Genomic DNA, 15952 nt, shown 5'->3' with positions numbered 1-15952 from the left:
TTCCACAGGTTAAAGATAATTAAATATATTTACCGTATTATAAATTTTATTTATGTTTTTACGCCTGTTAAGGCTTACATTTACATAATTTATATAATATAGGTACTCATAAAACTGCAGTAGATAAGTGTTGACTGACATAAACATGTTTAATTTTAGTATTGTACAAGAAAGAAAAATGAAATTGAATAGGTACATAAATATAAGTACCTAATTTTAAAGTATCAATAAAAATTGATACTTTCAGCTATCGAACAAACATTCACATATTTTTTTTTATTTAATTCAATAGCAGCATTCTTCTTATCACATTATGATGATTAACGGTTAAATGTATGTTTAAAACTTCATAGCTCATGATTGAAACTGACGGTGTATTGTCCTAGAAATTGAATTCAGAAAATTCTGTGCAAATGTCATGATGCCAGCGGTCTACGTTTTAAAGTTTTGCTGCTTTATATTTAACACTAGCTTACGTGTATACCGGGCGTACAATACTAATAATATAATATAACGTATAATACTATATTTATAGAAAGCAGAGAAAAGTCTCGGTTTATTCAGTTGGAGCGTTTATTTAAGAATGCACAAATAGCAATTACTACACAATAACGAGTTTATTTTACGGGATAAATACGAGGAGGCACTATAATATTTAGCGTGGAATGCGAGTGATTATCTGGGTCAAGGTTACGAGCGAGTTGACTGAATACTCGCTGCGTCGGGCCTATTTACATAGCCCAGCCGGTGGCGGTAGTAAGTACGCGAGACAGCTGGTAAACTGCGGGTCACTCGCTTCAGCGAGATTCTTCTGGATAGTTCGATAGTGCTGGGAGTACGCCTAGGCAGTTGGCTAGAACCTTCTAGCGAATGCGCGTAATGTACTAGTCCAAAGTATTGTCGTAGGTAGCTTGCTTGGACGTCGTCAGTAGGTAGCTCGTAGACAGGTAGCTTGTATTGTTTACCTTGCGCAATTAATTGTGCCTATCAAAATGTGCCATTCTAAACCGGTCGTCTTTCTGGAACACTCTAGCAGTATCGATCGCTACATATAAACCTTCCGGAAGAAATTCTCTAAATGATACAAAGTGAAAACCCTATCAAACTCCGTTGCATAATTTAGAAGAACTAAGCGCACAAACAGACAGACGCGGATAGCGACTTTGTTTTATACTATTTAGAGATACTGGTGGGTTATTTATTGCACAGTTCAGGATAGGATAATATGGTTGGATTATATATTATTAAAACCACTTAGTTTGTTTTTAAACCCATTATTTTTATTTCTATATATACGTAAATATCTCTCATCACTAACTACACATTTAAAAACCGTCATAGTAAAACACATCAATCCCATTTATCAAACTTAACATACTTTTAAATATTTGTATAAATAATTGATCTAAATTTCTTTATTAGCGTGATTTATTTTTGTGGTATTGTGGCCGTGTCGCGCTTCCTCCTTCCTTAGCCAACATTTCGGACAGCGTCACGGTGTCCATCATCAGGATAGACATCTAATATTACATATTAAAAAAATTTTAAACCCAATATAGTGAATTTTAATCCAACATGAATGAAAATTTACCATTTTTTTTTTAGTTTTAAATGGACAAATATATTTTGTTACCATCATTTTGGAAATCACATTTTAACTATTGTTTTCGTTTCATCGTTCAAAGGTCCTAAAGGCAAAATATGAAAGGTGAAATTGTTTTTATTTTCTTGATAAATTTTCAGACCACAAATCGACAGACGTTTAATTGAAAATTATAATTAATGATGATGGGGACACTGTAATGCACTCCGAAACGTTGGCTAAAGAATAAGTAATTTAATTTAATGTGACATTAAATTAAATTACGATAATACAAAAACTCAAAACATATGGTTCCTTAATTTTAAAGACACTAACAAAATGGATTTCTCAAACCCTAGTATATTTATGTATTTATCAACAGTATTTTTTATTCGGTTCATATTTATAACAAATATTGGATACTCTGAAAATTAATTCTTGCTTTATATTATATTCTCTATGGGTACTACTGCCCCGTAATCATATTTTGGATAACCAACACCTCTGCGGTAGGTCACCCAAAGTGGTTCGCTACTTTTGGTGACTTAGCAGGGGTTCCCGGGTCTTGGCGACAGATGCGTCTGCCCAGAAACTTATGACCTCTCCAGCAGGACTCTCATCATCTTGCATCGAGTGAAAGGGATGGATTCATGCACCAGTCATTCCTGGACACCAATTCCTACTCAATTATCATATCTTTTTACTTCCCAGAACTTTCTCCCATTCCATTTTTTAAAAGAACTCCCCAAGATGTCATAGGCCCTGAGGGGAATTATTTTCCCCAGGACCTCCTATGTGGAGCTAATGTAAAAAACATTAAAAATATTATTTCTTTGATGGTTCTTCTTCCAACTTTTCGATTCTTTAGATTTGGAGTACTAGATATACCTGTATCTTTTTAGCTTTGGCACTTTCATTGCGATTATACAATCTTTTACTACCACCCTGTTAACCCTTTCAGACCTGAATTAAAACCGGCAGTGGTAGAACATGTTGCTTGATGATAATAAGGAATAACAGTCAAATTTTTTTATGAAAGTTCACCCTCTAATTTAAATAACATATAATAAGTATCCATTTTTTTACAAATGTCAATTTCATAATTAAAATAATTTTCAAAGTGATCTTCGACCAATCACAGGGCGTTTAGGTCTCTTACCGTTTTAAAATTACTGGTTAATAATTATATATAATAAAACTTATATATTCAGAATCAGCATTATTTGTTGATCTATATGAATATATGTTTTTGAGCCATCATATTTTTACTCGAGTTCCTTTATTGGTTATTTGAAAATTTTTGCTTTTAGTTATTGTTACTTTTTTTTTAAAGAACATTAGGTCTTAGAGGATGTGTTTCACATAAAACGACAAATCTTACTCTATATACCATAAAAATAAAAAGAAAAAAAATTACATAAAAATTAAATATTGAAAAATTATCTTCAATCAAAACTTACATAAGAAAAATCGGGAGAAAATTATATTGGGATAATATTATACAAAAATCATCTTTCAAAATGTAAAAAATGGTTACAATCTAAACTAGTTGCTAAAAATCAATAAAAAAATACAGCCCAAAGCCAGTTATATCGGCCATTGGAAAACGAAAACTAAAAAAATTTATTAGCTCTAAATAGTGAGGAAAAAGTTCTGAAATCAATATATTTTTCAAATATATACCCGGTCTGAAAGGGTTAAATTATATTAAGTAAAGACATTAATCTTTAAAGATTACTAACTAGTGAATCATTCAAAACATTGAGACTACAAAGTAAATTATCAAAGAATTATAGAAATACTAATTATGTACAGGTACCTCCTGGGATTGATTAAGATGCTCGACCATCAAAGACAGGCTTTACAACGTTCTCCTGTTCATAGAAGTCGCAATTAAAGAGACTTGGTCAAGTATGGCAAAGTTGGGAGAACCAACTTCAGAGGCTGTACTTAGAGTGACTGGACCTAATATGAACGGGGGCCTATTAGGCATCTTGTCACACGAGTCATTCTAATCAACTCATGGTAAATTTCCAAAAAAAGTAGATAATAACATTTACCATGATGTAAAATAAGAATTATCAATAAAATAGATTACAAACGCCTTCTGAATTAGACATTGACTTTTTGCAGATTCACAACTTTAGCATGGAGTTGATGATCTCATAGCTCCTTACAACATACCCAATTGGGAATGCCATAATCTCACTGGCTTCGGGGAGCAGTTGGTCAACCGTCAAGCAGTTCCTGACCGGTCGTTGGTTGCACGTATCTCCTGAGGTGGCTAGAAGTATCCTACGCCTAGCTCCCTCGGTGAAGATTCTATCCATTTGGAGAAGTTGCCTCTTTCGTTTGGGGTTTGTAACTTTATTGAGTATGAAATGTGCAGGTTTTAAACAAAGTAGAACTGCGTCACATTGGAACTCTGTAGCTCTATCTGCGCCATCTTGAACTGCAGTCGTTGCAGCCAGCGCAGCAACAGGGCGAGGTGTGGGGGCGGTGAGGGGGGCAGGTGGGTGCTCTGCCCAGGGGCCGGGGCCGCCAGGGGGGCGGGGGGTGGGGAGGGCGCCGGGGGAAAGTTGCGACAGGTCTGGAGGCGCATCTGCAGGTGACCAGGTAGCTGGAAATTATACATCATTTTTAATGATTCATGCGGGTATTAGAATAATAATATATTTTGTGGTTCGAAGGAGTCGAATAAATGACCCATTCTCACATCAAATGTGAACAGGTGTTTGTGTCCGTCAAGTTTTGCATATGTGCACTGGTGCAATGTGGATCAATGCTGCTAGCTCCTCAGAGCAGGCTCCATTGAAATACCTGTATAACAGACTTAGCATGCTTACATTGCATCTGTGCGTTAGAGATAGCAGACTGTTATCAACAGATTGTTAATCAGACGGATCATCCTCCTTTGCACAGAATCGAATATTTTGGGGTTCCAGCCCAGAGGTGGCTCAAGAATTCAATAATTGTTGGACGTACTTGAGATTTGTACAGGGTTAGCAGCTGGTCATTATTGAAGAATCTGCTAGCCCTATACAAGATTCATAGTTTCTTAGAAGCCAGATTAACCGGTCTCACCTGAATATGATGCGAGTAGAGAACAGGGCTCCATAAAGGAAGGAGTTTGCTGAGGGCCATAGAATTGCACTCCAGTAGGGCCTCCAACAGGCTGAGGAAATGCAGGTTGACAGTCTCAGCCAGCTGTAAAGTACAAATAAAACTCAATTAACCTCTTATCTGACATGGTTGTGTGGCCGGCCAGACAATGGGATATGTTAGGAGGCTGAAATGCATGGGGTAGGGAAGGAGATGAGGAAGATGAAGGTTGGGAGGTACAGTGAAATTCTCTTAAGAATTTTTACAATGGACTGGAAAAAAAAGCCATAATATTATTTTCAGGGAGGCTGAAATGCATGGGAAAAGGAACTGGAAACAAAAGGTTGTAATATTAAGTTTCTAAGAAAAACCCTTAAATATAAGATGTGACCAAAAAATATAAGATTACCCATCTGGTAATCCGGGGGAAAATTGATGGAAGTAGAGAATGATTTGGTCTGGCTGCATCATGCAGTAAGATTGCCCAGATAATTGCAAGGGATGAAGACTTACCACTTTGGAGTGAGAGACCAGCTGCAGGATGCAGGGGGTGACCTTGCCCCAGAAGTCAAAGAGGATGCTCATGGTGAGGTAGTAGGCCTCGGAGCTGGGCGGGTGGCTACACGAGCCCTGCTCCAGGTACACGGTCCACAGCTGGCAAAGGATGAAAGCATGGAACAGGGAGCTCATGTGCAGCACAGAGGCCTTGGACTGTTCCGCGAAGCCCGCCATTATCACCTGAAGAGAACGGGAAATTTAGTAGAAGTTTTCATTCATTCATTCAATTGGGCCGCTAATATTTCAAAAACAGCTATTCAAGAGTTATGTTAGGTGGTTATGCTCCCGTACTCCAACAACTTTTCATCTAATCTGCTTTATATTCAGCAATCTCCGAGACATCTCTTTTAACCTTCGAAATGCTGAGCTCCCGCGACCTCTGTGGTGTGCCAAGGATAAAAATCCTACAAACAGAAAGCACTGTTTTCAGATTACCAACTGGATACACCAGTGCTCAACAGTTACAAATTTTCATATCCAATTTGTACTTTTACACTTACGCTTGAGAATTTAATTCAGATAATGTTTTCAAAATTAGCTTAACAACTTCATTAACAATTCCAAAACACTGGGTTTCTTCAGGAAACTTATTTCAGTTGAAATTTTATTTTCATTAGCTTGACATAGTTCAGTAAAACACAACAGCGAATACACTACAACAACCTTTGGAAAGTCCCTGCCACCTCTAGAAAACAAGCTTCTTTCTCCAACTCCTGATACCCAAGGATGCGGTGTTCGCCTTCAAACCAGACGGTCCTTCATCCTGAAAGCTCATTCTAAAAAAGTGTCTTCAGTGACCTTTCTGTAACTTTCAGTTACACGAAGACTTGTTATTAAGAGCTCTTTACATAATAATTGTTGTAACTAACAGCAGAAGTTTTCGTCATTTTCTTTTACTGGAAATATTGTGCTTCAGAGGGAAAAGATAAATAACAGAATATGCTATGCCCACAGTGAGTGGAACACTTTACTCCACCCCACTAAAATTGCTCTCTGTCCTCTCAAATATTGCACTGCCAACTTTAAGACGAGAGACAGCAACCCTCAGTGCAATGATGACCTTGCATATCTCCCGGCAAGCGGTCTCACGTCCACGAGAACCTTCTGGACTGAAGGTGAAACTCTGCTTCTATCATGACACTCCCCTGAAGAGTCGTAGCGAATTCAGTGGCAGACTTCGGAAGTGAAAGGATACTGAATTGGGTGAATGTGGATGGAAATTCAAACTTCGTGGCGCGGCGTTACTGGCATGGACAGGCCTCTCAGATGCAGATTTACGAAGTATCGATTCGAGATAAGACGACATTTTTCCGCGGAAATTGAAATTTCGCGGCCCCCAACATTATTTAAATAATTAAATAAAAATACGATTTGAGTAGTTGCCTCATTTTTCTTTTCATTGGACAAACATCCACATTGTTTATGCTTCTATCTCTATCGCACGCATTATGATTTATGTGAGAGTTGGAGATACATACATACAGAATAACAGTTCCGTCCATCTGACACAGCAACGTTATGCGATAATGGTCTTTAGAGAAGGGTATTTTAGAGCTCACTATCCCATGCTTATATTATGTATGTGCATTTGGTTATTCCCAAATCGGTGAAATGGGTTTTATTGAGAAGCAGAATGACAACAAAGGGGCATGGTGGAGCATAAAACGAAATGTTTATTTTTATTGGGCATGTTAAATCCTGACAATTATATTTTGTGCTGTAAAACTTTTTAAAAGGGTAATTATTATGTTGGGGGATTATATTTTGGAACTTTTTAGGCGGGAAATCCTTTTAAGCGTGAAACATATTAAACGGGAAAAAAAGGCGTATTTTGTATGGGAATTTTTCGGGGTTGAAAAAACTGAACTTCTTAGACTGGAAAACATATTAAACGGGAACTTCTTAAGCGGGTTCCACTGTATTCAAACGACAAAAGAATGTCCCCTTCATCAGTTCCCTGGAGGCACATTTATGCTGAACCAAGTGACCGGCGGGATAATCTCAGCATCCATCTTTAACCTCCACCAACTATGCGAAGAAGAAGAAACAACGGAATTGATTAGGATACCTGTATGTGATCGGCAATATGGCAACTGGCCTCCTGCGGCACGGGTTGTGCATGCGGAGAACTCCCGAAGGCCCCCTGTCCCGTGTAGGGGTGCGGGTGTAGCGCATAGTGGCTCAGGGACCCCACCAGCAGCCAGGAAAGCATGCGGATATGGGACACACACTCCGTAAACTCTCTGGGACTAAAATCATAGGAAAAATGCGTTGAGATAAAGTAACAAAAAGGGATGAAGAATATCTCAAATATAGTACACAGTCATATTTGTTGCAGAAATATGTAATCATTTATCAAGCAAAGTATTAGAAAATCAGATGATAGAAATTGCTGCAACTGGGATTTTCCAAAAATTTGGCCACTGCTCTAAACCTCCAAGTTATCGCCACAATCTCCAGATTCCCCATGATCCTCATGTACCCATAGTTTCCAAATACTAATTTCATTTTTAATGGTGAAATTGTTATAACTTTTACATACATAATAATATAGAGAAACGTTCATCATGAAGTATATTTACCTAATGCAATTATGTAGAAACAATAAGTGATATAGAAAAATAATAATACAGTAGAACCTCGTTAATTCGAAATCCACGGACATCAAAAATCAAATTTCGAATTAACGAATTCCCACGTAATTCGAAATTTTTTGAAATTTTTTTTTTTTTAAATATGCCGAAAATCGATTTTCTCCACCGCCTCTTCAAATCCGGGTGGTATTTTAGTTGTAAATTCATATTAATACCAATTATTTCTTTATTTTCGCGGCCGATTACCGAAGCGGTGTGCCCTTTAAATTCAGATATTCGCAATAAATGCTATATATTTACGCGTAAATCGAGATTTCGCTGCCGATTTCGGTCGCGGCCTACCCTTAATTGAGATATTCGTAAAAATACGATATACTTCCGCGTAAATCGAGATTTCGCGGTAATTTTCCGTCGCGGCCGGCCCTATATTTCAAATATCTGAATTTAAAATCGTAAAAATACGATTTATTTCCGCGTAAAACTAGAATTCGCGGCCGTATTCCTTCACGGCCGGCTCTTTAAATTCAGATATTCGAAATAAATTCGCAAAAATACGATATATTTCCGTGTAAATCGAGAATGCGCAGCAGATTTCCGTCGCGGCCGACCCTTTAAAATCAGATATTTGATGTAAATTCGTAAAAATATGATATATTTCCGCGTAAATCGAATTTTATCGGCAGTTTTTCGTCGCGGCCGGCCTATTAAGTTCAGATATTTGAAGTAAATTCGTAAAAATATGTCATATTTCGGCGTGAATCGAAATTTTTCGGCCGATTTCCGTCGTTACGTATTTTTTAACTCGGATATTCGAAGTAAAGTTAGTAAAAATACGATATATTTCCGCGTAAATTGAAATTTCACGTCCGATTTACGTCGCGGCGGGCTCTTTAAAATTCAGATATTCGAAATAAATTCGTAAAAATATGATATATTTACGCGTAAATCGAGATTTTGCGGCCGATTTCTGTCACGGCGGAACCTTTAAATTCAGATTGGTGTAAACTCGTAAAACTACGACATATATCCACGTAAAACGTATTTTCTCGGCCCTTCAAACTCGGATATTCGAAATAAATTTGAAAAAATACAACATTCCAGTGTAAATCGATTCAGATTTACAAAATAATAATACTAATTCGGACGAAGTATAACCACGTAAAAATACATTTTTCGGCGTTTTACCGCCACGGCTGACTTTTAGATTCAGATTTACGAAATATATTATGATTTATATTCGCAAAAATCAAATTTTTTCGAATTACACGAACAAATTTTTGTGCGCGGACAAAAATAAATTTCGAATTACGAATTAACGAATTTCGAATTAAAAAAAATTTTGCATGAAAAAATTTTTCTGCGGAAATTTTTTTGGAGAAAATTTCGAATTATGCGTTATTTCGAATTATCGGGGTTCGAATTAACGGGGTTCTACTGTAGTAGGTACATGTTTACATAAGTATTTATTTAAGAGGTTTGTTATTATAGCCTTCTTGTAACTCTATTCCAAGCAGTTTATGATGGATTGAAACTACATACCCCGTTATAAATATTTAATATTTAATATTTAAGATAGAGCGAGACATGACTTTTCACTAGTGTCTGGTTCTCAATATATAAATATTTAATATTTAAGATAGAGCGAGACCTGACTTTTCACTAGTGTCTGGTTCTCGACATAGAGAGTGAATCAATATTAACCCTGTTTTAAGTTCTGTCTACCAGTAGCAGTAGGTATTGCAAGCACACTTAATACTGTTTCAACCCTGAACATTTTAGTTGACTACTACTTACATTTTCACTAATGATTGACAACTTACCCCTGTTGCAATGCTGAGGGTGCGTTATATAGCCACGGCATATAGCGAGCGATGGCTCTGTTGTCCCGGTTATTTCCTCGGGTGATCTCCAGCGCAACAAACTGGGCCATTCCACTCTTCAACACCCCCCCGAGGGTGTCTTCGTTCAGGCCCACTGACGAGCCCTTGCTGTAGCTCTGGAAAAATAAGATAATGATTGAGCGTATTCTTTAAACATTCTGTAGGAAATTTGTCTTTCTCGTATAAAATAAGCAAAAGAGATAAGTTTTTTGGCATCTTGAAATTTACACAGCTTTTTCTATATTAAATGTTTATAAATGGAAAAAAAATCTTGTATATTTCTGGGTGGTAGTTGATAGGGCTAGTAAGAAGTCATGTTTACAATGTAGACATAAAACAATTATATATTCACAATATATTCCAGTGAGAACATACATTATGTTCTTGTGAGGAAATAAGGTGTCAACGAATCAAACAATTACATTTTCTAACCTTAATTTTAGTGAGAGTATGGAAGTCAGCAAGAAACTCCAGAACATCTCCAATGTACTGCCTCATGCAGTCGGAGGCCCCTGTGCTGTATTCCCGGTTGTAGGGGCCGTTCAGCTTCAGGCAGTCTTCCAGTGCCGACGTCAGAGGTAGCGATCCACCTGCATCTGCATAAGAATATAAATATATAATCTCACAATATTTGAAAAACTCCTACTGTCATCATTATAAGCGGAAAGTGTTGCTTTTGCAATGATGGAGGAATTGAACACACGACGCCCGGGTGGGAACCGGATGCATTTGTCCACTCATCCACTAACATGTCTTATTCTTTTTGCTAACCTTTTCATACATGGAGGTACAAATCAAAAACAAAAAGTATCACCCAAAAAAGTATCACCCCACATCATTAGGGTCCCCCGGTTCCATGATAACTCAACACAGTGAGTAGTGATATTAAGTCATTAGAAAAGATGAAAAAATTTTTTTTTTTAACCTAACCTAACCTAACCTACTTAACCCAGTTAATAAAGTTTTTGTGTCATCAGTTTCCATGACTTTATATAACTTTATAAAGATGTGATGAATTATCATTGTGATGATTTATCCGGTCACCGGGTCCCCCATATATCGAGGAGCGATCGTTTCTTAATTGTTCTATTTTTGCCTTTTCCAGTAAAATTCTGATATTAATTACTATTTTTTTATATTCACCAGTTTAACGGGACAAAGCCCATCTTCGCCCAGCAGTCAAGTCATTGAGTAATGCAAAACGGTAATAAATATTACAAAATCGAGCATAACTCAAATACATATTATTATTGTAGCCCTTTCCAGTAAAAAGCACTTTTATTTCAATATCATATTGTCAATTTATTCATCTTTTTACGTAGCTGCTTGACGTTTGACATTTCGGAATGTCAAATAATACAATCAAACAATACCTCCAGTGTTGCCAGAGTATATCGATTTCTTGTATATCATTATCAATATCTGCCTGGGTATCGTCAGCGCGACCATGCTCAGGAAATCGGTAAAAAACCATTGGTAGTTACGCCTATTGATCCGATAATGTAAAGTTATTGTTTTCACTGTGCTAGACCAGATCGATCAGTGAATTTCTCTCTGTATTGAGCAGTTATAATGCAACTATAATATAGTATTATAAGTTGTTTTTTTTTTACCTTGAAGAACAAAGCTAATCAGCATGAGGAAGTTTTCATCAGGAATGGTAGTCTTGAACTTCAAGGCCTGCACCAGTTCATAGATGATCATTCGGCACATCATCAGCTTGTCCCGCTCCTTGGAGAAGCTGCGGTTGCAGAGGAAACTGAGCTCCAGCAGATAGTTGTACTGCAGCACGTAGTTCTGAATGGCGTAGCTGATGATCTTTGAGAATGGATCCAATAAGCCCTGGAATCGAAACATTGATAAATTTAATAGTGTAGACACTTTCATGTCATCGTTTAAGGCTGAATTACACCTGCCGAGTGCTTGGCCAAGTCACTCACTTTGTTACGGAGAGAAGAGGTGATCACATGTAGAAGAGACAGTGGGCGAGTCAGTTTTTATTTTATTTTATTTTATTTATTAGCGTTATAAACAGTCTTTATACAAACATATATGACAGTGATCAGAGTAGTTATGTCATTGACCAATAAAATAACGACAAAACAAACCATAACAGAAAAATACATAACAACATACCTAATACAAACAATTCTGATAAAGTACATCAATTATCAAAAATGTGTTAATCAATTGAAATATTTAAAAAAAAAAAAATGAAAAATTAAGTTTTTTGGTTAAATAAGATGCAGTATCACTTTTTTACGGATGCTGTGAATTTAGCTAGGTTCGTGTTAAACACATCGATGTTTGGGCATAACCTATTAAATGTGCTACAGCTTCTTCTTATAAATACATTTTCGAGGTAATTTGTATTGCTTTTAGGAATATAAAACGTATCCAGAGATCGAGTAACTCTTTTTGGACATTTGAAATGAATATTTTGTAGTAAGTATGGGCTATCAATATGGTTATGAAGTATCTTATAGAGCATCAATAGGTCTCTGATATCACGGCGTTGTTCAAGAGATTTAAGGTTTATAGGGACATAGTATTCATCATTTCGCACGCGATAAGAGACATATTTGATAAACTTTTTCTGAACTCTTTCTAGATGTGCTTTATAAGTAGAACAATGAGGGTTCCACACTGTCGAAGCGTACTCCAGGTGGCTTCTGACGTAAGATATGTAAAGAATCTTAAAAGTTTGTGGATTTTTGAAAACTGAACTTACCCTAAGTATAAATCCCAACATTTTCAAAGCCTTCGACGTGATATGCTCGACGTGAGATTGAAACATAAGCTTACTGTCTAATAGAACTCCAAGATCTCTTATTACATTTACCCTGTTTAAAATATTGTTCTTAATTAAGTATGGATATAATATTGTGTTTTTCTTTCGAGAAAAAGAGATGACGCTACATTTATCTGCATTCAGAAGAAGACGATTTTCTAGACAATATACATTAACCAGAGAGTTCAGATCATTCTGGAGCTCCATACAATCCCTCTCAGACTTAATTATTTTGACAATCTTTTTGTCATCCGCATATAGATACAGCTGAGAGTTATGGATAGTTTTGTTGACATCATTTATAAAAATATTGAATAAAAGGGGACCAAGATGAGAACCTTGGGGAACTCCTGAGGTTACGGGGACGAAACTAGAGCAGAACCCTTGTACCGTTACAGCTTGAGTACGATTGTCGAGATAAGAGGCTAACCAACGTAGCAGGTCACCGTGAGTACCCATTGCTTCGACTTTATCAATTAAGATGCTGTGTGGGATTTTATCAAAGGCTTTGGAGTAGTCTGTGTAGACTACATCAACTTGATATCCGTTATCCATAGCAACAAGAACTGTGTCAACAAACTCACATAGATTAGTTTCTGTTGATTTTTTTGTGACAAAACCGTGTTGATTCGAAATTATGTGTGGTCGTATACAAGGGAAAATGATATCAAAAACCACAGACATAGGAATTAATAGACGAGAAGATAAAGGCGAGGGGTAAAATCAACTGTTGAAGAACGAAGGGAGTGAAGATGACTGTGATTCGTCAATAAATCAATCTGACAGTAAATAGGCATCTCGCATTATAATATCACCATTTACTTCTTAAAAGTAAAATCTGCTTTGAATGAATAGACATTTTTACATGGGAGCGCAAATTACTCGCCACGTTATGAACAAATTTGCGAAGTCCAAATTCGGCAAAGTAAGGCAGCTTCTATATTCAGAGTCGTAGTTAGTTTCGGAGTATTTAGTTAAGACACTTTTATAAATGTTCATAAATTACTTCCCAGCAACCAACCAGCTTTGTGTTTCGCGTCCAGACGTTTCTCGATGTATAGTAACAACTGATTCATATTATACGATGTGAATATGCTTAAAATAAAATAAAATAATGCTTATATATGGAATGTAATACGACAATTGGGTTTATTCTCTTTTTTCGCATCTATTTTTACCAGTTTTCATAGTACAAGTAAACATTTTGCCGTGTTATTACGTAAAATGAACCGATGATGCCTCGACCATAGTTCGCACAAGAATGATGACGTCACGTTTTCAAATATCACTTGAGGCCGTACGCGAGCCCAGCCGGCTCAATGGAACCGGTATGGGGAGTGGGGATAATACGCTTTTAATCACTTAGGGCAGGTCTACTAATATTCATATGTCTATGTCAAAAACTATTTTTTCAAAAAGTTTACCTATTACATTTAACTTAGAGATTGGTCTGTAATTTTCAATATTGTGCTTGTCTCCTTTTTTAAATATAGGCACAATGTATGAACTTTTCCATTCCTGTGGGAAAATGCCAGAAGACAGTGAAGTTTTGAATATTTGACTTAGTGGATAACATAGAACACTAGCGCAATTCTTTAAAAGTACAGGGTGTATACCATCAGGCCCACTGCCTTTGGTAGGATCTAATGATTTAAGATATTTACAAACTAATTCAGCGTCTATATTAACATTATTAAGGTTGAGAACGGAGGAGTTTGGATTATATGTTCGAGTTGTAGACGAGGTGCACGGGGCGGGGGATTCGAAGGAGGATTGGAAATGTAAGTTAAATAAGTTACTTATATCTTCCCCACCCGATACATGCTGAGAACTAAGAAACATATTGTTAGGAATTTCAGAGTTTTTTTGCTTAGATTTAACGAAGGTCCAAAAGTGTTTGGGATCGGTATTAATATTAATTTCAGCCAAATTAATGAAATTGTCATAGCACACTTTCTCCATACGCTTTTGTCGTTCTCGGAGAAGAGAGAAAGTTTGATAGTCACAGTTACGGTTATAAATTTTGTATTTTTTGTGATATTTAAGTTTTTCTTTAATTACTTTTTTTAATGCAGGGCTGTACCATGGAGGATACCTGGAGTCTATGTTAATTGACCTAGATGGTACATGCGTGACAATTACCTTGTTTAACTCTGAATAGAAACGCGCCGTAATTGTGTCTACATTGCTGCTGTTTAGAGTCGTTTTCCAGTCGACGGCTGCCAAGGCGCTATTAATCTGCCCGTAGTCGGCGCTATGATAGGAGCGAACCGTGCGCAAGCGTGGCGTTTGGAGGGACGGTTCGTAGGACATGCGCACCGACACTTCCAGCGAGCGGTGGTGTGCATCCTCCGGCACTAGTGGTATGTCACACCCAATCACAGTGCACGTGCGGCTCGATATAACCAGGTCCAGAACACGCTCGTTTACATTAAACTGGTTGTTGAATTGATGGAAGCCGGTATAGTCTAAAAAATCAGAAAGAGTTGAAGTCAGTGCGTCGATTGAGGATCGATTAAGTACCAGGGAACCGTCCCCGTTCAAGGGAAAAAGCCACGGGGCATGTCGTATATTGAAATCTCCTAGTAGAAGGAATTCATCATTGGGGAAATTGGTATGCAACGTAGATATAAATTCAAAAAAGTCACTTAATGATTTAATCTGCTCCGTGCCTTGAACGAAATATGAGCAGAATATACGTAGTTTAGAAGCACGGCCTCCAGAACCTAGTGCAAGAGTAGCTGTGGCTGTCTCTGCACACTTAATGGATGGGAGGGAGGGTGAGGGGCACACTGGTAGTTCGCGGCGCACTGCAATAAGTGAACCGCCGCCGAATGCCTGGTCCAACAGCTCATAGTCACGATCATAACGGTACACTACATATCGTTCATCAAATAATTCTGAGTCAAATATACTTGGCAAGAGCCAAGTCTCAGTCAGGCATATCACGTCATAATTGGCATTCAAAACACCGGAAAGGAAGACATGGAATTTCGTTCGGAGACCTCTAACATTTTGATAATAAATATTCAAGTTCATTGAGGTTAATGTAAAATGTTGTTAACGTGGTTTTGCGATAGACGGAAAAGGCAAAAATTAAGAGAATTATACTGAAACAAACACTCCTAAAAAATTCTAAATATTTAAAATTGTGAATTTTCTCTCTTTCACTGACTCACTCGGCTGATCGCACTGACCAAGAGGAGAGCGAGTGAAGCGCCGAGTTGAGTATGCAGGTGGTGGGGATACCTACTAGAGTGAGTCATTGGGCCTTGCTTCTATCCACTGTCTCGCCTGGATCACTCGCCCGCTACTACGCCGAGTGCTGACTGTACTAATCACATCAGTCGAGCACTCGGACGAATGCACTGTCTTGGCCGATCACTCGACAGGTGTAATTCAGGCATTAGTTATTTACTGTAAGAAATTTACAACTAAAAGTAAA

The 15952-nt window shown here is 37.4% G+C and overlaps 1 protein-coding gene across 1 annotated transcript in view; it reads right to left on the bottom strand.

Annotated features, from left to right (window-relative positions):
* Positions 1 to 1908: 1908 nt before the first annotated feature.
* unc79 (UNC-79 domain-containing protein) overlaps positions 1909 to 15952 on the bottom strand; it is a 107056-nt gene continuing 93012 nt past the window's right edge. Inside the window, exons 40-46 of the mRNA XM_089640310.1 lie at positions 11330 to 11558; positions 10149 to 10312; positions 9657 to 9832; positions 7311 to 7491; positions 5198 to 5422; positions 4667 to 4789; positions 1909 to 4202 (exon numbers count right to left, since the gene is read on the bottom strand). Of these exons, the coding sequence (XP_089496436.1) occupies positions 3975 to 4202; positions 4667 to 4789; positions 5198 to 5422; positions 7311 to 7491; positions 9657 to 9832; positions 10149 to 10312; positions 11330 to 11558 (1326 nt within the window). The 3' untranslated portion in view covers positions 1909 to 3974. The remainder of the gene's footprint in view (positions 4203 to 4666; positions 4790 to 5197; positions 5423 to 7310; positions 7492 to 9656; positions 9833 to 10148; positions 10313 to 11329; positions 11559 to 15952) is intronic.

The sequence above is a fragment of the Hesperophylax consimilis genome, chromosome 15 (genome assembly GCF_061612785.1).
Source record: "Hesperophylax consimilis isolate HC1 chromosome 15, BYU_Hcon_1.0, whole genome shotgun sequence".
Taxonomy (NCBI): domain Eukaryota; kingdom Metazoa; phylum Arthropoda; class Insecta; order Trichoptera; family Limnephilidae; genus Hesperophylax; species Hesperophylax consimilis.
The sequence above is the reverse complement of the archived record's forward strand: the minus strand, read 5'-3'. Positions and strand labels throughout refer to the sequence as shown.